The 20,738-nt window shown below is 49.8% G+C and overlaps 1 protein-coding gene across 5 annotated transcripts; it reads right to left on the bottom strand.

Annotated features, from left to right (window-relative positions):
- Positions 1 to 2,401: 2,401 nt before the first annotated feature.
- On the bottom strand, positions 2,402 to 16,137 carry DELE1 (DAP3 binding cell death enhancer 1). 5 transcript variants are annotated; one of them, XM_045894227.3, is made up of 13 exons: positions 15,987 to 16,137; positions 15,353 to 15,467; positions 15,135 to 15,258; positions 12,662 to 12,812; positions 11,542 to 11,703; positions 11,194 to 11,282; positions 10,964 to 11,060; positions 8,306 to 8,448; positions 7,097 to 7,255; positions 6,911 to 7,003; positions 4,613 to 4,778; positions 3,838 to 4,077; positions 2,402 to 2,987 (listed from the first exon to the last, which is right to left on the bottom strand). In XM_045894227.3, exons 1-12 carry the CDS (start codon positions 16,015 to 16,017, stop codon positions 3,839 to 3,841), a joined length of 1,569 nt encoding a protein of 522 aa, XP_045750183.1. In that variant the 5' UTR covers positions 16,018 to 16,137; the 3' UTR covers positions 2,402 to 2,987; position 3,838. The 5 variants fall into 5 exon arrangements, 3 of the variants coding, with proteins under 3 accessions (XP_045750183.1, XP_045750191.1, XP_064452142.1); XR_010413036.1 differs by lacking the exons at positions 2,402 to 2,987; positions 3,838 to 4,077 and adding exons at positions 5,144 to 5,327; positions 5,713 to 6,496 and having other exon boundaries at positions 4,640 to 4,778; XM_045894235.3 differs by lacking the exon at positions 3,838 to 4,077.
- Positions 16,138 to 20,738: the final 4,601 nt, after the last annotated feature.

Here is a 20,738-nt window from a genome sequence, read left to right as displayed (position 1 = left end):
GCAGAGGGACATTTTTTATCAATAGTCAGCCGTTCTCCAGCACAAGGAGTGCAGTGCGGTGCTCACTTGGAGCCTGCGGGCAGCTCAGATTGATAGGCAGCCTCCTTGTCTGTCACCCAACTTCAGCTTGGCAGCTCACTGACCCTACCTCTCCTCTGGCTGAAACAAGCTTGAGATGGCAACCACTACCCAGGGGACTCTGAAGAGAACCCAATCCCCACAGGAAGACAGGAGAGGGAGGGAGGTGTCTTAGCACTTGCTCAGCCTGGCACGTAGTATGCACCTAGAAAATAGGTCAGCCTTTTCCAGCTCCTACTAAGGATGGAGTACAATGTAATGGGTAAGGGGAGGAAGGAGCCATGATCAGAAACATTCATTCAGCAAACACTTTGTATTTATTGATTACTATGTGTCAGAAGTAGCGCTGGAAATAGCAGTAGGGGGTATACAGAATCGTTCATGCAACAAATATTTAAAGCGCCTACTATGTGCTGGCTAGGCTTGGTGCTGTTGGGTGGAGAGGGGGCAATGCAGCAATGCATAAAACCAGGCATTCTTTGAGCAAATATTTACCAAACATTTACTAAGTACCCTGCACTGTATTAGCACTGAAGATAGAATGAATCAAACAGCCTTGTTCTGACTACAGCATCAGGACTCCCCAGAAACAGCATCTCTCGATAAGGAAACTGAGGCAGCAGAGAATCACATGATTCTCTGTGAAGCTGAGCACAGCACCTCTGTGAATCACACGATTGCTGAGGGCACTAGGTCCCCAGACTTGGGTCTCCCAGTATTCTAACCCAAGCTGGCCCTCCTGGCAGGGGCCACTTCGCTGCCCTTCCCCTCGTATTTCCTTTCAGGGCATGGACAATGAGTCATTAATAATGGAATTTTTTTTTTAAAGATTTTATTTATTTGACAGAGAGAGACACAGCAAAAGAGGGAACACAAGCAGGGGGAGTGGGAGAAGGAGAAGCAGGCTTCCCGCAAAGCAGGGAGCCCGATGTGGGGCTCGATCCCAGGACCCTTGGATCATGACCCGAGCCGAAGGCAGATGCTTAATGACTGAGCCACCCAGGCGCCCCTTAATAATGGAATTTTAATGGCAAAAGCACAGCAGCGCCTGGGTCTGTGGATGAAGCCCATCCCCTGGGGCCATGTGGAGACCGCAGTGACTGAACAGCCAAGGATTTTTGGTCCCTTGACAACACCTCTCTCATGACTCTTCCATCCTTCCTCTCCACAAGGAGAGCTTGAAAGTATCCCCCCTCCACAGTTGGCACCCCGAATTGAATCAGTACTTAACTTGTAATGACTGAGGGGGAGGGAGGGCTGCATGTGGTCATCAACACAGGACACCCACTGTCCTGGGGCTGTGTGAACTGCCCCTCCTTCCCCCAGAAGGAATCAGGAACCCCAAATGACAACAGGAAGGGAAGAGGCTGAAGAGCTGGGCTCCACAGGAGGGCAGGAAATGACATTTTACAGAAGGTGCCTCAGGAAGGGTGACTGGCGGTCTGCATGGAGCTGGGCGCTGTGCTCAGCTCAGGCTGGGAAACATTGGGTTAACCAAGTTCTTCACTGCAGGACTTCTTGGAACCTTAAAGATGCTGATGTGCATTGTGAATCTATAAAAAAGGGAAGTCTGGTACAGCATTTCCCAAACTTATTCGACCACAGAAACCTTTCTTTTTTTTTTTTGCAGAGAGATTAGTGCACTGTATAACTTAAAAACCTGAGCTTTAACCAATGTGTGTATGGAACCTCCACCGGCATGGGGCCTTGTGCTAAGTGCTGAGGATACCAGAATACAAAGACAACGAGGTTCCAGATCCCATCTGTGGGAGGCCAGCTGCATGAGGGGACCAGCATGGGGGTGGGGGGGCCAAGTGTGTAAGGCAGCCCTGGAAAGGGAATGGCAGTCAGGCGGAGGCGCTGGAGCTGGAAGAAGCCAGTGGTGAGAGGAAGGTGCTGGAAAAGTATGGTAGGACCCACTAGAGGTTGGGGAGAGAGGTAGGGAGCAGAGAGGGAAACACAGACAACCCTCTCCTGCCCAATTCCTCCCACCTTTCAACTAGCGGAGCTGGGTAGTCTTTCCCATTTGAACAGTTACTAGAGGGTTTGGTCCTCAGTCCTTCCCCACCCCCACCCCCACCGCATCTATGCTATTGAACTTGGGCTAACATCCAGAAGCCAGGGAACAGCTATGCACAAATTCAGTAATTGGAGTCATTAGCGTTGACTCAGAAATCATTTTTCCTAAGTCTCTCTCTTGGAGAAGCTTTTAAGACCCTTCAAATTGGTTAATGGAGAGTTTAGAAATGAGGTTGGAGCCTCAGCTTTCAGCTCCCCCTGCCCAACCCCCAGCTCTCCCCAACATACTCAAGGGCAAGAGTGATGAGATAATCCAATATCTATTTTATTAAACTCTCATCCATTTCTGGCATACCCTTCACAAACAAGGATCTTGAAATCTACCCTTCCCTGCTGCAAGTCTCCAGGCGCTCAGTCTCCACTTCCTCCCTCACACTGGCTGGATGACAAGAACACTTTCGCGTGAAGCTACAGTGTGAACTGGCGCAAAGGAGCCCCAGGCCAGGAGTCAGGGGGCCGGGGTCTTCTCCTGGCCTGCTGACTCATAAAGCCGGTAACCACGGGCACCACTCCGCCTCCTGGGGCTTCAGTGAGGACCAAGGTCCCTTCTGCAGCAAAATGGCACACACGGGCTGGGTAGGGTAGAAGGCAGACACCAATGCCTTTGGTTTCCCACTGAGAAAACAATGTAGCGGGTCAGGTCACTGCTTCAAGCTGACATGGCCAACGCCTGGGTCTTCACACACTTTCTTCTTCTTTACTGTGCTGGGGCAGGTGCTTAAGGTGCTTTGGGAAGTTGAGTAGATAACTGGCCTCTGCCCTGGGACTCAAGGTGCGGTAGCTCTCTGAGAACCCACAGGCTTCCTTCTTTAGGGCTGAAGTGAGGTGGTCTGAAAAAGTCAAGCAGATACATCAGGCATGTAGGCAAGAAACTCGTTCCTTCCAAATCAAAGGTGAAATGGGAGATGATCATGAATCCGTAGGAGATGACCAAAAGTGAATGTTGGGTCTCATCTTGAGAACAGCCTGAATCAGTGTTCTCTAAGTGTTAGCCATTCATGCAACCACCCCATTGGTTTTTGCCACCTCTCTGGGACCTGTGCTCCTCTTTATCCAATTTCACAATGTTTTTCTTTAAATGGATTATTTATAATATCTGTGAAGCCACGATGTGCTAGTCACATTTTTACATTATATATTAAATATCCAACTACTGAGATGGAAAATATTGAGTACCTAAAATCCTCTTGTGAACCACCAGAGACACATATATCAGATGTTGGCAAAAACTGATGTAGTCCTAAAACTAATGATGTAATGTATGGGGATTAACATAAGAATTAAAAAAAAAGAAAGAAAGAAAAAAAAAAACTGATGTAGTCTGAGCTAGAGGAAACTGAGGCATGGGAGGAGATAGGTAAAGGGTTTACTCAAGGTCATAAGCTAAGATGAGGACCAGGGTCTCTGGACCCTTCAGGAGAGTTTTTCACAGGTCACTGAATGAATCCGTTTTGTGCACAGAACCAGAGATCACTGTGAATGTTTCCACTTCTCATCTGGGAGGCTACCAACTGGGGGAAAGGTCAAAGTCATTTATGAGCCATGCACTTGAAATTGCTTGAGAACCTCAACTCCCACTGGCATGACCACCTTGGAAAGGGACACTGACACGTTTTTGTTACCATCCAACCTCTCCGCCCAACACCAGTGAGAGGCACCAGTGACTAGGTCTTATCTTACCTTAGCCAAAACCCAGTCTGACGAGACTCCTTTCCAAGGGGTAGTTGTGCGGGGGGAGAGCCCTGCTGGGGGTTCCCGGGCTGGCTCTGAGATGCCCACTTCTATAGAGGAGGCCAAGGTTCCCTGTGCTCGAGGCGTGTGGGAGGTGGGAGGCTCCTGCCAGCAAAGTGTTGAGGCTGTGGAGGGAGGGACTGGAGAAGGACTTCAATCCTCCAACTGCCAGGTCGCTGGGGCCCAGGGCTGTGAGGAGAGGTGAGAGCAGCTCTTACTCACCCTGTGGGTTCCTACTTTGGAGCAAGGACTTCTTAAAGGACTTAGCTGCCTCCAGCGTTGTTAACCCAGGCCAGCCCGAGTGACTCAGGAGTGAGCAGGACTCTCAGAGCCCTCGAAGGGTAATTCAGGGCAATGAAGCGGTATCTCGGGCTACCGTCTCCCCTGACAAATCATCAGAGCAGCTACCGCTTCTCCAAGCCCTGCTGTGTGCCGGGTTGTGCTAAGCCCTCTGGAGTCATCTCATTTTATGCTTACAGACCAACGAGTGAGGTATCAGTAGTACTCCCACTTTCAGAAGTGAAGAACCTGAGGCTCAATGACACTGAGTCCGGGGTCAGTGACAGAGCAGGGGTCAAAACTCAGCTGTGTCTGACTCAAGAAGCTGTGCTCTTACCCATCACTGGGGCGGGAAATGGCAAGTGGTCCAGGGGCTACCGCCTCCCCCTTCTCTGTCACAGGGTAATCAGCTCACGGGAGGGAACCTGTCGGCTTCCGTACGCACCTTTCCCTGCCGCCTCCACAGAAAAGAGGTTCCGCAACCTCTCCTGGGCAGGTTCATTGCCCAGAGCCGCTGACTGCTGGTAACATCGCACAGCCTCTCCCAGGTTCCTCTGCACACCAAGGCCCTTCTCATAGCAAATTCCCAAGTGGTACCTGCTCTGGGAGTCCTAAAGGGGAAAACGGACAGACACACAGATAGGCACACGTGCGGGAGGGAAGAACTGAACCGCGAAGGCAGGAGGAAGGTGGAAGAGTCAGGTACGACAAGCCAGAGGCCCGGAGTTTGCCTGACACGGAGGAGTCGGGGATCCTTCTGCCCAGGGAGATTCGAGCCGTGGCAGCTTCTTTCGCCAAGGCTGGTGCCATAGGCAGGGACAGAAGTGAGGGCCCCAGGCAGCCCAGCCCAACTATGGGAGCCCCGGGACTCTGGCTCCTACGTCAGCTGAAAGAGCCAGGAGCAGGAGTGGAGGCTAGGCTTCCCAAAGGCCCTGCATGCCTGTCTGAACCTCTCCCGAGGTTCTGCAAAACATACGTTACAAAGAATGTTCCTCCTTTGAAAGGTTAGAAGGCTCTGGGATCCTGTCTCCTCTGAGAACTACGAGGCAGTAGCAGTTAGGGCTTCCGAGCACTGCCTGGGTTCCAGTCACGGCTCCACCACCTACTGGGGAGGAACCTCAGGCATATTATGCTATGCCTCTGTGCCTCGGTTTCCTCATCTATAAATGGGAAATAATAACAGTACGTACCTTACTGCATTGTTATGAGGATTACATGCGTTACTACGTGGAAAGTGCTTAGATTACTGTTATTATTACTTTCATACCTTTAGTTGCCCACATCATTAATCTCTCCCTCTCTGGTGGAATATTATCGTTATATTCAAGCCCCCAACTTTAAAAAACAAAATACTCTGTTGATTCCCAACCACGGTCCCATTTCTCTTCTACCTTCTAGCATTAAATTTCTGGACAGGGTTTCTGGTCCATGCATGCCAAAGTCTATGTAATAAATATGGTGGACTCATAGCCATCGACCAGCTTAGAAACTACCAGACACTCATAAGGCCAAAACACCCACCCTGCCACACTGCTCAGTACAAACCTACAGAGACACAATTCCTCCTGGAGTAGGTGAGTGTGAGCACTGTGCCCAACACCGCGTTACCAAGCAATCCTCTGCGCACTTCTCCTTCCAGCGTGCTGGGTGACTAAAGCAGGCCAAGGGGCCCCTGGGCTTGTCCAGCACATGAAGAACACGAGGAAGGCTCTGGGGATCTAACAAGGCAGGCAGGCATAGGGGCAGTACCGGCTGGTGACACTGGTCCCCTTTTGACAGCAACGACAGATAACACTGAGTAAAAATAAAGCATTCTGATGCCCAAGAGTTCGATGAAGCTATCATTGTGTTGGCCCGAAAACACAGACGAGCAGGAGCCCCTACGCAGGGCATTCCAGTCCATGCACACGGCTTGCTTTAATCCAGTACCCCTGGTCCTCCCCCCAAAAAATTCTGGTCAAGTACACTTGAGGAATACAGCAAACCAGAGATGCCCTTTTGGTGATTCGCACGGAGGGAAAGCGCTGAGATCTCCTGCATTGAAGACACCTAGTTGGCTCCATATTTCCAAACCCCGCGGACCATGTTTTCCCCGGAATTACTTACGAACACCCCCTGGAACTAATACTCAGGAGAACACACTCTGGGTCCAATGGATTGGCTGGATGCCAATGCCCCCTGACATCTGCCGCTCCCCAAACTGCTCTGTGTCTTCTGACTTCCCTGAACCGCACCGCTCATGAGGACGCACCCTCCCTGTGGGCCGCTTACCAAGTGCTCGCACACCTGTTACCTCAGATAGATTGTGATCCTCACAACAACCACAACCCTGCGAAGCAGCAGACAGGCGAGGCAGTCAGTATTATCCCCGTTTTTGAGATGAGGAAAACAGGAAAACAAGAAGCAACCGGCCCAGCAGTGTGCTGGTAAATGTAACAACCGGCTGGCCGGTACCGGAAGCCCCGCTTTGTAGCACTGGGTCATTTCTGTGCGGCAAATACTCCTCCCACAGCTGATTTCAAGGCACCAGCACCTCTTGCAGACTGGTGTAAGCCAGCTCCTGCGCACCACTAGACCCGCCCAGGGGTCACACAGGGAGCCAGCGACGGTTAAGACTTGAAGCTGGTCCAGTGTGTTCCCGTCGACCGTCTCCCGTGCACCCTGGAGCTGGGTACCAGTTCCCAAATCCCCTCCTTCCTCAGACTCGATCCCCCAACATGCCAGCACGCTGGAGATGGCCTACCCCATTGTTGGCTGCAAGCCAAAAGTATTTCACAGCTCTCTGCTCATCCAAGTGTGGCTCCTTGGTGAAAAGCACCCCAAGGAAAGCTTGAGCCTGTGGTCAGGGAGGAAGGAAAAAGGTTACCTCGGTCACTTCCAGGCCCCACATGCTCCAAATGCCCAGGAGAGACCCCACCCGGGCACTGACCTCTCTCAAGCCCGAGTCTGCAGCTTGCTTCAGCATGGACACTGCCCTCTGCTGCTTAGGGCCCCCCGCGGAGGCCGGGCCTTGCAGCAGACACCTGGCATAGCGGTACTGAGCCAGGCTGTGGCCCTGGCTGGCAGCCAGCTGGTAGAAAAGGGCTGCCTGGAACAAAGGGAGAGAGCCCTAGTCAGTGGGCACCCTGGCAAGCCAGCTTTCCCTTCGAGTGAAGTTTGTAAAAATTATTTTACTTAAATAGGACATAATCAATACAGATTAGTCAGAAAATACAGATAGGCCAAAACTTCAAAACACAGATAAAGTGCAAACAGAAACATGAAATCCCAAGAAATTCTGCCTCCTAAAGATCATTCTCTGCTCACCTTTTAGTTTACAGCTCTGCAAGTTTCTTCCCACAAACCCATGTATTTATACATACACGCACATACATTCACACACACAGACGTATATAAATGTATGTGTGTATAACAGGGAGAAAGAAACAGAATGAGAGAGAGAACAACATTTACAATTTTGTAACCTATTTTTTCACTTAACAATACACCAAGAATGTCTTTCCCCGCCAATAAATATAGATCTGGTGCGGGGCGCCTGGGTGGCTCGGTCGTTAAGCGTCTGCCTTCGGCTCGGGTCATGATCCCGGGGTCCTGGGATCGAGCCCCGCATCGGGCTCCCTGCTCGGCGGGCGGCCTGCTTCTCCCTCTCCCACTCCCCCTGCTTGTGTTCCCTCTCTTGCTGTATCTCTCTGGTCAAATAAATAAATAAAATCTTAAAAAAAAAAAAAAATATAGATCTGGTGCATCATTTTTTAAGACCCACATAGATATTATTAACCAATTCACTATGAAGGAACTTCAAATTGCTTCCTTCTTTTTTTTGCCATCATATGCAATTCTAAGAAATCCAATCTTGTATATAACATCTCTGTGTACTTATCCTACTTGTTTAGAATGAATTAATCCATTCATCAAGGTAAGGTTGTAGGTCCCGAGGATACAGCTGCAAAGAAGAAAGACAAGGTCCCTGACTCCTTTTAAATCTAAATTCCTAGAAGTTAGGAGTCTCTTCTTTTTCTCTCGTGGCTGAGAGAGAGAAGCTGTCTCCCCAGGCCCTGTCCACTGCTCATTTCTGGAGGTCAGCTCTGGACAGTGCAGCATGGGGGACAGGCCTAGGGACAGGGAGAAGGTGCAGTACCTTGCCAAGGTCCCTGGGGGTGCCTCTGCCATGCTCGTGACACAAGCCCACGTTGTACTGTGCTTTGCTGTAGCCATGGTCTGCTGCTTTCTGGAAGTAAGAAAAGGCTGCCGTGTAGTTCCCATTTCTCATGTTCTCTGTTCCTGTAAGAAAGCACGGGGTGGAAACACAGCTTCCTCTGTGAACGTCCCCATATCCTTGGCCAGATACTCAGAGGCTGCTTCCTTTCTTTTTGGTGCTAGACACTTTGCATGTTTCTATCCTCCAAATGTTTCACTGGTTTGCCAGAGACATCAGTGGGTTCTGTCCTCCTATACAATATCCTCCTCTTGGTGACAGCATCCCGATCTGCCTTTGGGAGCAGCCCCCCTTCCCCCCCTCCCCCGACCCGTGCTATCAATCAACGTGCCGTGCTCTTCCCAACCCATAAGTCCCTCACTCAGGAGTCGGAATCTTAATCTGGGTGAGGCATGAGAGAAAACAGCTTCTGTAGGATTATCCTGACAGCAGCACTCTGAAGACACTGTCCCTAAGTTACTGCCCCCTGGACGCCAGGAGCTACCCTGATTCCTGCTCTTTCTGCCACGTGGCAAAGTCGATAGATCCCAATGGATTCCTTCTGTGCTTAAGTTAGCCAGAGTGGGTTTAGGCTGCTTGTAACCAACAAAACATAACTAAAGCAAGCAAACAAACGAAAAACAGAGACAGGGCTGGGCACAGCCGAGTCCCCATTCAAACCTTTGCTCAAGCTGTCTCTCCTGCCTGGGGTATCTCTCTGCCTCCACCATCAGGCCTTCCCATCCTGTTTCTCTGGAACCTTCAGACCACACTCCGGCTTTAACACTGTTTTGGCATTTACTTAATATACAAGCCTTTTTCTATGAACTAAACTGTTTCCAGAGTACAAGCCCTGTCTCCTCAATTAGACTGCAAAATCCTGGAAGCAGAAGTGGAAAAAGAATGTAGAAGAAATAGCTTTGCACAGGGTGAAAGCTCTATACAAATGCAAAATATGATTATGGTTTATGCTCCCTTTGTGTTCTGCCACACTGCTTAGCACTGCTGAATAAATGAATATGTGAATGAAGGAATGGGCAAGAAAATTCTCAGAAGAGACTGCCTGCCCATCAAAATCACAAAAAGCTAATGAGGCAGAAGCCAGGTTCCATTCAGCCTGGAGTGAATTAAAGTCACCTCCCTGCTGCCTGAAAATTTGCTGTCCAGGATTCACAGAGCCCTCTGTCCTTGAGAAGACTCAAGAGGGCGAAGGATTCCACCCTGTGCCTGCCCATTCCCCACACTGGCTCCCTGATCATCTCTCTTCTTTGTCTCCTCTGCCTCTAAACTAAACCAAGCCACCATGAGGCTTTGCTATGCCATCAATAACAGCTCCAACCCAGTCTCCTGTTTTCTCTGGCATCTCTGCACTCCACATCTGTCCATACAACAGCCAGAGAAATCTGAAAAGGTAAATCAGATCATGTGATGGCACCTCCTCCTACTCCAGTGTAAAACCCTCCATTGGCTTATCTCACTTCGAAAAGCCACACTCCTCTGTGGCTCAGAAGGCCTTGCCTGATCTGGCCCCTCCCTGCTTTTTCTACTCTCCTGGTGATCTCTAAGTTCCAGCCACACTCACCTTTCTTTTGTTCCTTTAACAAGCAAAACTCAATCCTGCCTCAGGACCTTTGTACTTGCTGTTCCCTCTGTTTGGAAAGCTCTTTCTCTGGATGGAAACAAGACTGGCTTGTTTTTGTCAGTCAGGTCTTAGTGCAAAGTTCTTCCCATTGGTGAGGACTTCCCCAAGTCACTGACACATTCCCTTATTTACTTTTCTCTATAACATTTACCACCATTGGAAATTCTCTTGTTTGACAATGTATTGTTTTTCTCTCCCCGCCCACCCCAATTCACATGTCAGCTCCATGAAAGTAAGGACTCTGTCTTATGAATCACTGTATCCCTGAAACCTAAAATAGGGCCTAGCAAAAGGTGAAACTTGTACTAAATGAATCCCTGCTTCTCATGCATCTGCCCATTAACTGAGTCGCCATATTAAAAGGCCTGAAACTTAAGCCAAGTCACCATGGAGAACAGGACAGATGGTGGGGGAGCACCTGGAGTCTCTGGATGTGGGTAAGAAGGTCCTGTTTGTGCACTTAAGGGCCTGCTCCAAACCTAAGGAGCCTGTTCCTGCCTAAATGTGTCAGAAAATGCAAGGTAACCTCCAAGATTTCTCTTCTCCTTCTTACACAGTAACAGAATTTTCAGGTAAGCACGCGGTCATTCAGCTAAAGACTACATTTCCCAGGCCCCTCTGCAGGTAGGTGTGGCCACAAGCCTACATTCTGGTCAACGATTTGTACAACTTGTAGGTTAGAAAGGAGTGATGCTTTAGCTTTCCCACCTTTCCCCTTCCTGAAAAAAGCTAGAATAGCCAAACTGGACCTTGAGATGGAAGCCAGTTCTAAGAATGGCAGAATCATGAGGATGGGTCCCTGACACCACTGTGCCACCATGCCAGATTTGGTCTACCTACCCGGGCGAAAATAAACTCTCTCTTGTTTAAATTGCTCCCTACCCTAACTCGGTTTGACCAACCCCATACCCTTGCCATTTTCCCATCCGCCTGCCTTGATGCAAGGTCCACCCAGTTACCCAGGAAGTTGAAAGCAATGGAAACGGTGAGCTGGAAGAGCTGCTGAATGGAAGTCACGGCCTCCTCGAGGGAAAGCGTTTTTGATTTATCTTGTTCCTGAGGAAGAAATATAAAGACTCATCATGGGACAGTTCTTTGGAACTGCCACCTGCCCAGGGGATAGTTCATTGGAACTGCCACCTGCCCAGGGGAATGTTATGAGGATCCAGAGGCCAAATCTGAACAATACCTGCTTTTCTCCAGCGGGCTGAGGCTGGGCTGGCTTTGCCCTGGACTGGAAGCTACCACTGGTGGGCAGGAAGCCCAGATCACTGGGATCTACAAGGAAAATGGGTGACACCCAGTCAGGGCAAAGGAGAAAGTGTGGTTTCTCCTTTTCTCCCACTATCCCAGTCTCCCCAGCCCCTCCAGCCAGCGCCACTGCCAGGAAACAGAATCATTCTGAAGTGCCCCAGAAAGCAGGGGACCGACAGGAACGACAATTCCCTTATCGGGCATACGCAGCAACAAATGTCCATCTGCCCAATTCCCCACCCCCTCTACTACCTTTGGCTGATTCTAGGAGGTGGAAACATACCTTCCTCAGAGGGACCCTGAAGACCGGATGCCCTCAAAGATCTGTGTGAAGAGAGATTCTTGGGCTGAGTGGAGGCTTCTTTCTGGCCCAGCCCAGGTTCCCTGGGACCAGTATGCCTGGGAGCTGGGCCATCAGGGCTGGGGAGGATGTGTCTCCGAAGTGCTGGAAAGACCCAGTAAGAGCAGTCACATCAGAAGGGGATCAGCTCGGTTTGCTGGGGCTTGACTGAGGGTCCCCTGAGATTTGGGGGAAGAATGTGGGATCCCTTCTGACACCTCCTTCACACACCTCAACCTCCCTCCTCCGTTTCCTTTGCTGGCTTCCATCTGAGGGGTCCAGAGGGGCCCCCATTTATGCTGATCTCCTGCCCTGGGTATAAATCATTCCTCTGCCTGAATACTCCCAGTAGCAGGGAGATATCTACCTTATTCACTGTTGTAGCCCCAGCACCTAGCACTTTGTTTGATAATAATATTGATCATGATTATAATTATAAAACAAGAACTTAAACTAATACTTTCTGGGTACTTACTATGTGCCAGGCACTATTCTAACTCTTTGACGTGTATTAACTCGGTTACTCCTCCCAAGACACCTATGAAGTAGGTTTTATTATTACCCCATTTTATAGACGACAAAACTGAGGCACAGGGAAGTTAAAAGTGACTTGTTCAGGGACACAAGACCAGTATGCGACAGCTCTGGGGCTTGAACCCTGACACTAACTCCAGGGTCTTAACCACTAGGCTGTACTGCCGGGTACCATGGTACATGACAGCTATCCAGTGAAGATGCACTTATTCATGAATGACTAACCAGAGAATGATCCAACTGGCTGAGAGGTAAGCAGGAAGCCACACCCAGGATCTAAAGTAGCCTGTGGGGCTCCCTGTGGGGCTCCCTCCATGGAAGGTGAGGGGAGGACATGGGAGGACACTGAAGGGCAGGTGTGGCCCACACCCTGAGTGGATAGAACTTCCTCACATTCCCCTTCCTCTGACTTCAGATAGGAAAGGCAAGGAGCTGCTGATGGCTCTTTTCCTGAGGTGTGTCCAGAGATGCTTCCTGGCCCAGAGAAACTCCCAGCCTAGCCCTCCTGTCCCTGGGACTGAGAACTCACAGGACTGGTGCGGATGCCACAAGGGAGATGAGAGGAAACGATCCAGGGGACAGCGCCAAGAGCAGTGCCCCGCTTGCCGAGGTCCTGCTGGCAGGGACGACTGGAAATGGATCTGCCTTGCCAGCTGCACGGCCAGCACGGCCAGAGTGCCCTAGGAAAGACAGCACATCAGGGACCCAGCTTTGCACCAGTCACCTCCTTCAGTCTCCCCCTTCAGCTCAGACATCACTTCCTCGAGAGGCCTTTCCTGACTCCTGGCTATGGCCAACTAATCCTCTCCCAGTGAAGGGGTGCCTGGGTGGCTCAGTCGTTAAGTGTCCGCCTTCGGCTCGGGTCATGATCCCAGTGTCCTGGGATTAAGCCCCACATCAGGCTCCCTGCTCCGCGGGAAGCCTGCTTCTCCCTCTCCCACTCCCCCTGCTTGTGTTCCTGCTCTCGCTGCGTCTCTTTCTGTCAAATACATAAATAAAATCTTGAAAAAAAAAATCCTCTCCCAGTGCCCAAATGTCCCTGTAGAGCCCTGGTCACAGTGGTACTTAAATAATCACCTCGACAATTATTGAGCTAAGCTCTGTGTCTCCAGTTAGTCTTAAGCGCCATGAGGGCAGGAACTGTGTGTGTTTTGCTCACCACTGTATCCCTGGAGCCTAGGAGAGTCCTAAGATATAGCACGAATAAATACATGCATGTATTTATTAAATGTATAATAAGTTAATGAATAAGTAAAGTCTAAGCAGGCAAAAAGATAATGTGGTAAGCTGGGGCTTGGCCACAGATGCAGTGACAGGTGAGAGTTCCCCATCAGGTTCACTGTCCTTCTCTGGCCTGGGGCACCAAGTCTTCCCTTTCCTCTGCCCAAGCCACCCCGCCAGCGACACATTCACAGGTACAGGCTTGCTGAAGGTGTCCCGGTATCTCTTCCCCGACAGATCTGTGGAAGACCTAAGCTAGCTCCTAGCCCAGTGCCTGCTTGGTTTTCCCTGTCCCTTCCTGTGCACACCGAAATACTTATTTATGACAACAGGCATTGGGTACACTGGCCGAGACAAGTTACAGTCTCTGTCCTCATGCAGTTTACATTTGCACTGAGGGAGAAAGACAGATTTTGAGTACACAGAGAAATAAACACAATAACCACAAGTTATGCTAAATGCCAAAAAAGAAACAAATCAGGAGTTTTCACAGAGCATAGAGGGAGGTCTGAGAAAACAGGGCATCAAGGAAAGCCTCTCTAGAGGGCTGATATGTGAACTGAGACCAGAAGGAAGAGAAGGTGCCAGCATGTAATAACAGAGACATGTATCCATGGCAGTGGGGACAGCTTGTACTCAGGCCCTTTCACATGGTCAACAGTGACAGAGCTGAGGGACAGCATCAGGACCCCTGGAATCCACGCCCAGTTTCTAGAAGGACTCACTGTGGAATTGCTCTAGGACTCAGATCTTTGGCAAATTGGGAAAATGCTCTGCTCTCCAGGGTATGCTATGCCCCTAGTCCACAGCTCCACAGAGAGAAGTGGCCCCGCCACGGACACATTCTAGGCTCCATTCTGCTGATGGCACCAATTTACAATGAGACAACTGATGCTCAGGGAAGTCAAGTTACTTGCCCAAAGTATACAGCATGAAAGTGATAGGGATGAGATGTGACAGAAACGAGAGTGATGTGTGCAGAACCTGGATGACAAAGATTCTGCCTTGTTGGACCTCGTGTTCGCTGCTGAGCACCTGACTTTGTAAGTCAGAGTCAACAAATACTTTTTGAGCAACTATTATGTACCAGGATCTGCACTAGGTTTTCCCTGTCCCTTCCTGTGCACACTCAAATACTTCTCTGTTACAACAGGCGCTGGGTACACTGGCAAAGACAAGTTACAGTCTCTGTCCCCATGGAGTTTACATCTTCACCGAGGGAGAAAGACAAAATTTGAGTACACAGAGAAATAAACAATAAGCTGTAGAGCATGGTGGCTAAGAGCATGAGCTCCAGAATAAATATGGTTTCTCTACTTCATAGCTGTATGACCTTAAGCATGTTACCTAAAGTTTCAGAGCCTGAGTTCCCTTATCTATAAAATGGAGATTATATTTCCCTTGCAAGATTTTTGTAAGGATTAAAGACGATAATGCATATATAATATTTACATTAATACATAAAATGTCAGCTATTTAGTATTATTCATTGTAAGCTTCATCAAGGCAAGAATCACATCTACCTTGTTCTCTACTGTGTCACTAGTCCCTAACAAAAATGCTCAGAGAATGTGTCAAACAAATGTTTACTGAATAAAAGGAGGAAGAGGGCGGGGGAAGGAGAGCAGCAATATCTCACCAAGCAGGATCCAATGCCATGGGTTACTCAAATTTCAAGTGTGGGAACAATGATGCCCTCGCTCTTGTTTCTAGGCTATATTTCCATGCAGGATCATTCTCATCCACACAGAAGGGCAGGGACAGGACTGGGGAAGCCTTACCCATGATATGGCATCCCAAAAGGTGTTTGGGAAAACACGGGTAGACATCCACTGGAAGGCATCCTTCCATCCATGAGACCTTGGGCCCCTGTTTGGGCCTGGGCCTGGGCCATGGGGGCCCGACCTAGATGAGGCAAGAAAGGCTATCAGGTTCTATCCCAAGTGGGAGGAGAAGGAGGCCAGAGGAAGAGATGAGTGACAGAATGGAAGTATCTCACCTGTCAAAGCTGGGGATAGGGACCAGCAGGTTGGAGGAGGCAGCCTGCAGCCCATCTGGGTTGGGGGACTTGGGGGTCACCCCCCGGAGGCCAGGCCCCAGCAGACGGGGAAGAGCTGTGTAGAACAACAAAGATCAGTCACCTCGACATAAACAGAACTGAGGCAGTGGCGGCCCCACCGATCTTCCCTCCGCCGCTTGACAAAGCCCCACTCCAGGCACGTGACTCCTAAGTCCTCCCGGGGCTGACAATCACTGTTATAATAAAATTACCGGACATTCACACACAAACTCGCTCAATGTTTGAAGCGCCCCTCTCTAAATCCCGCCTCTTTTCATTGGCTCCGCCTACTCCACCGGCCCCTACTCATCTTTCCCAGACTCCGGGCCCTGGCGATTTGACTCCTCCCCTTCCAATAGCCCCACCCATCTGCGTGGCTCTACGCTCCACCCCCTCCCCCATGAGCCCCACCCACACCTCGAATTCCCGCGGCCCCTGACAGGAGGCTGTAGCCACGGCTATTTAGACTCCGCCTTCCCTCAACTTTAACCCCGCCCGCTGAAGCTTCGGCTCCGTCCCCTTGGCCCGTCCTCTTCCTTCAGTTCGAAGTCCCGGGTGCTCCAACGCCCCTTACCCCGGCCCAGGAGTCCCGGGAGGCGCCACATGTCGTCGCCAACAGCATAGAGAACTTGCAGTCCCAACACCGAGGGCCGACCGCTGTGGCGCCCTCCGAATGGCCGAGTCCTGAGGAAGCGCCCAATCAGCCAATTAGAAAGGGGCGCAGCCGGAAGGCCGGGGCTACGCGAAAGGAAGCGGGGGTGTAGGCGTCTTTGGGGCTGACGAGGAGGTGAACTGCGCCAAGGGCATGGCTATGGCCCCGACCTCCCCCTGGAAGGGGTGTCGCTCGCCGCCCGCCCGACAGTGCGGAGAGCGCGCAGCGGCGGGGGTCGCAGGTGGCCGAGCTGAGCCGCGTCCGCAACGGGACTGCGGAGAGGCGGGCCTGGGGGCCTCGGTAGCGCGGGACGGCTTTGCAGAGCCAGTGCAGAAGCGAAAGGGGAACCCTGTTTCCCAGCCCCGCCACTGGACGAGTAACCCGAGCCGGTGGCTGGAGGAGAGGAGCGCTAGGGTCCGACGAGAGAAGCCCGTCGTCCGAGCTTTCCCGCCCGAGGCCCGCGACTAGGAGATGCGGGCCCGGACCGACGGGGTAGGCGATGAAAAAAGGCAGCGTTCTGATTCCGGGGTTCCAGCTCTGGCTCAGCTTTGTGTCACCGAGTAGCCTCCGCACGACCCCTTCCCCTGTCTGGGCCTCAGCCTGCGCAGTGATAGGGTCTGATGGAGTGATCTCGACCAGTCCTTGCTGGCTCGACAGCAACTACCTGAGTTGCTTCGAAATACCTAAGAGGAGACTCCCCCCCCCCCTTTGTTAATCAAAGCCCTCCCCAGACCCACCCAATGTTATCTATGCATTATTTTGTGTGGAAGAGAATGGTTCTGCTTCCACTACCCTTGAATCTATAAAATAAAGGAACTCAAATGTAAGATGCTTAGACTTCCACCCTCCTCCTTTCCCCCAGGTACATGACTTTTGGTTGGGGGGGGGGGGGGAGTCTACACCTGAGGTAACAGTTCACAGGGATCACCTACTTTTAGACCTTGGCATGATCGGACAGTTGTATTTGTTCAACAATATTTAAGCCATATGGCAGCCACCATCCTAGAATCTGAGAAGACAGATGAGGAAAGAGTATTTGTGGCCTCCACAAATAAACCGTCCAGTGTTTTAAGAATGGTCTCTGGAGTTCCACAAATGGTTTGAATCATAGCTTTTTTACTTCCTAGCTATGTGTTCTTGGGCAGTTTAATTAAGCACTTTAAGCCTCAGGTTCTTCATCTATAAAATGGTAGAAAAAATACCTCGAAATTGCTGAGGATTAAATAGTACATTTAAAATGTTCAGCATAGCCCCTAGCACATAGTAAGAGCCTAATAAATGGAAGCTGATGTTAATTGCAGTGGTGGAGGAGGTGAGTAGGCAAAAATAATAGATATGTTCCAAAAGAAGCATGATGCTGGGTTATGGGATACTGAGAAAGGATACAGAGAACTAGATGCATTCGAGCAGGACCTTTACATATGAGTAAAGAGTTTGCTAGGTGGAGAAGGCAGAAAGCCATTGCAAGCAGAAGAAACAAAAAATAAAGGCCCAGGAGTGCAAGTATTGGGAAACTATTCAGAGATATCCTTGTTTTGGGATTTGGGGCAGCCACCTTTCACATTCCTTGTGTTGCTGACTCAAAATAACCAGCGTGCTGGTTTGGCTCTGTTCTTCCTCCTGGGACTTCGGCACCTTTCTTCCTGTCAGCCTGTCCGCAGTTCTTTTCATGCCCCCAGGCTCGGCCACATCCAGCTCTTCAGTGACGACTCCCCAACTGTTTGAGCCCTCACTGCTCTCCGCTTTTCCCAATTCCTGTAGCACTTAATTTCTTACCACACAATTTAGCAGTAATTATATGTTGCCCTGTTATTTAATTATCTCATTTGTGTAAGTCTACTCTCCCCAGTTCTTTCCCTCAGGGGAGGGATGGCATTTTCCCATTTTGTGTCCACATAGAACTTGACGAAAATTGTCAAACAATGTCTCTTGACTGAACACCTTGTGCTGATGATGATTACAGACAAGAGCACCCAGACCCCAATCAGGGATTTATTGATTTGGTTAGGAACATATTCATTCCACATACAAACACTGAGGGCCCTTCATGTTTGAAGCTAGTTGAAAAATTGTGAAGATAGGATGTCTTGTTTCCATGTGTAAAATGACATGACGTCTCTTGTCTTTAGAAATCTAAACACCACTTGTGTGAGGGGTCGATGGCAAGGGCAGCTGGAGTCCTCATTGGCACACCAGGTCACCTGTTCAGTGTTGCCCTGAGGAGCACCATCAGAATGACAACTTTGTTCCCTTGCCTTTACCTTTGCTAAAGCCATTGGCCATTCTCTTCTTCAGCTACGAAGGTTGCTCTCTGTTGTTGGCTTTGACTCAATCCTTCTACAGAGATAAGCTGTCTAACTTAACATTAGGAACCTACTGCCCAGGGCTGCCTGGGTGGCTCAGTCGGTTAAGTGTCTGCCTTCAACTCAGGTCATGATCCCAAGAATCCTGGGATCAGCCTCGGGCTCCTTGCTCAATGGGGAGCCTGCTCTTCCCTCTGCCTGATGCTCCCCTTGCTTGTGCTCTCTCTCTCTCTCTCTCTCTCTGACAAATAAATAAATAAAATCTTTAAAAAAGAAAAAAAAAGGAAGCTACTACTGCCCAGATACCCAGTTCTTCACCTTTTGTTGACGACACTGTATACTCCTCGCAGTGAGTGTTCTAGACATTTTTTATTGTCTTTGTTTTTGTAGAGACTCTTAATTTACATTAATCAAATATATTAGTGCTTATTCTGTGGAGAATGTCCTGAGTATATTACAATTTTTAAAAAAATGGATGTGTTCAGGGCACCTGGGGGGCTCAGTTGGTTAAGCGTCTGCCTTCGGCTCAGGTCATGATCCCAGGATTTTGGGATTGAGCCCCCCGTCGGGCTCCCTGCTCACTGGGGAGTCTGCTTATCTCTCTCTCTCTCTCTCCCTCTGCCTCTCCCCCTGCTCATGCTCTCTCTCTCAAATGAATAAATAAAATCTTAAAAAAAAAAAAAAAGAAAAAGGGTGTGGTCCCTGTCCTCACCGAGAAAATAATCTAGCAGGGCAGACACACTCAGTAGACAAAATACAGCATGGTGTTTTAGTTAGTGCAGCATAACAAACGCTCTGAAATTTAGTGGCTTAAAACAATTATTTTGTTATCTCTCAGAGTTCTGTGAATTGACTGGCCTCAGCTGGGTAATTCTCCTGGTCTCACTTCAGGTCTCATGAGGTGGCAGTCAGATGGCAGCTGTGGCTGGCGTCCTGTGAAGGCTCAACTAGGATACTGGAATGGCTGAGCCTCTTTCCTTCTCCATGTAGTCTCAGGGCCTCGCTAGCTGAGCAGCTGGACTTAAATGGTGGCTCAGAGCCTCTCAGTGTACAAAAGTGCAAGCTGCCAGGCTTCTTAAGCCTTAGGCCTGGAACCTGCACCTATATTCTGTTGGCTAAGGCAGTTCATACAGTCAGCCCACAATCAGTGTAAGGTTTGCACAAATACTAGGAAGTGTGGCTTAGTGGGGAAAGTACAGGGTGCTATGAGAACATCTAGGTTTGGAAGTCAGGAAGACTTCCTGGAGACAGCAACAGCTTAACTGATGAACCTGAATGATGAGGTTTGGGAACTAGCCAGATGAAGAAGGGAAGGGGAAGCCAGTTCAGGCAGGGAAAAGAGCTGGTGCAAAGTCCCAGAGAGGCAAAGAGAGCACAACTTAAGATCAGTGTGGCTGGGACCCCTGGGTGGCTTAGTCAGTTGGGCGGCTGCCTTTGGCTCCGGTCATAATCCCAGGGTCCTGGGATCGAGTCCCACATCGGGCTCCCTCCCTGCTGGGCGGGGACACTGCTTCTCCTTCTGCCTACCACTCCCCCTGTTTGTGCTCTCCCTCTCTCTCTCTCTCTCTCTGTTAAATAAATAAATAAATAATCTTAAAAAAAAAAAGATCAGTGTGGCTCTAGCTGGATGGGGAGTAGGGTGGGGGGCTGGGGGGGTAGTAGTAGAGGGGATGGTATGGGATAGTGATAGTCCTTTAGACTGGAGAGAAAAACAGGGCCAGATTGTAAAGTCTTGTAAGTCCCCCAAGATGTCTGGACTCTGTCCTGAGGGCATGTGACACCAAAGAAGGAAGCAGGGGCATGATCAGGCTAGAGGGATATTGGCTGCTGTGTGGGGGACAGATTGCAGGGGGTCAAATCTTCATTTTCATCTAGACCCTTCTATCCAGTGACCAACCTCACTTCTGTCACCGAGAAGACCGAGTCATCACCTTAGCACTGATATGAGTTCTTTTTGCTTTTTATTAATGGGAATTTTTTTTTAAGATTTTATTTTTAAGTATTCTCTACACTCAACGTGGGGCTTGAACTCACAACCCTGAGATCAAGAGTCGCATGCTCAGGACACCTGGGTGGTTCAGTCGGTTAAGTGTCTGCCTTCGGCTCAGGTCATGATCCCAGGGTCCTGGGATCGAACCCCCCACATCGCCCCCCACATCAGGTTTCTTGCTCAGCGGGGAGCCTGTTTCTCCCTCTGCCTGCCACTCCCCTTGCTTGTTCTCTCTCTCTCTCCCAAATAAATAAATAAAAGCCTAAAAAAAAAAAAAAAGAGTGGCATTCTCTACTGACTGAGCCACCCAGCACCCCTTTTAGTGGAAATTTTCATTATAAAAAAATGCAAGCTCCTTTGTACAAGTTTTGTTTTTGTTTT

Source organism: Mirounga angustirostris, unplaced genomic scaffold (assembly GCF_029215605.1).
Source record: "Mirounga angustirostris isolate CCGP_5_RB_7025 unplaced genomic scaffold, mMirAng1.0.hap1 SCAF_7, whole genome shotgun sequence".
NCBI lineage: Eukaryota > Metazoa > Chordata > Mammalia > Carnivora > Phocidae > Mirounga > Mirounga angustirostris.
This window is presented reverse-complemented; position numbering and strand designations above follow the sequence as displayed.

What these genes read in the sequence shown, in the direction of transcription:
- DELE1 (XM_045894227.3), bottom strand. Translation starts at nt 16,017, where the DNA reads ATGTGGCGCCTCCCGGGACTCCTGGGCCGGG. An exon ending in TTTGGGATGCCATATCATGG is followed by an intron (nt 12,813 to 15,134) that starts GTAAGGCTTCCC and finishes TGTCTTTCCTAG; the next exon opens with GGCACTCTGGCCGTGCTGGC. An exon ending in GTGGCATCCGCACCAGTCCT is followed by an intron (nt 11,704 to 12,661) that starts GTGAGTTCTCAG and finishes GGGTCTTTCCAG; the next exon opens with CACTTCGGAGACACATCCTC.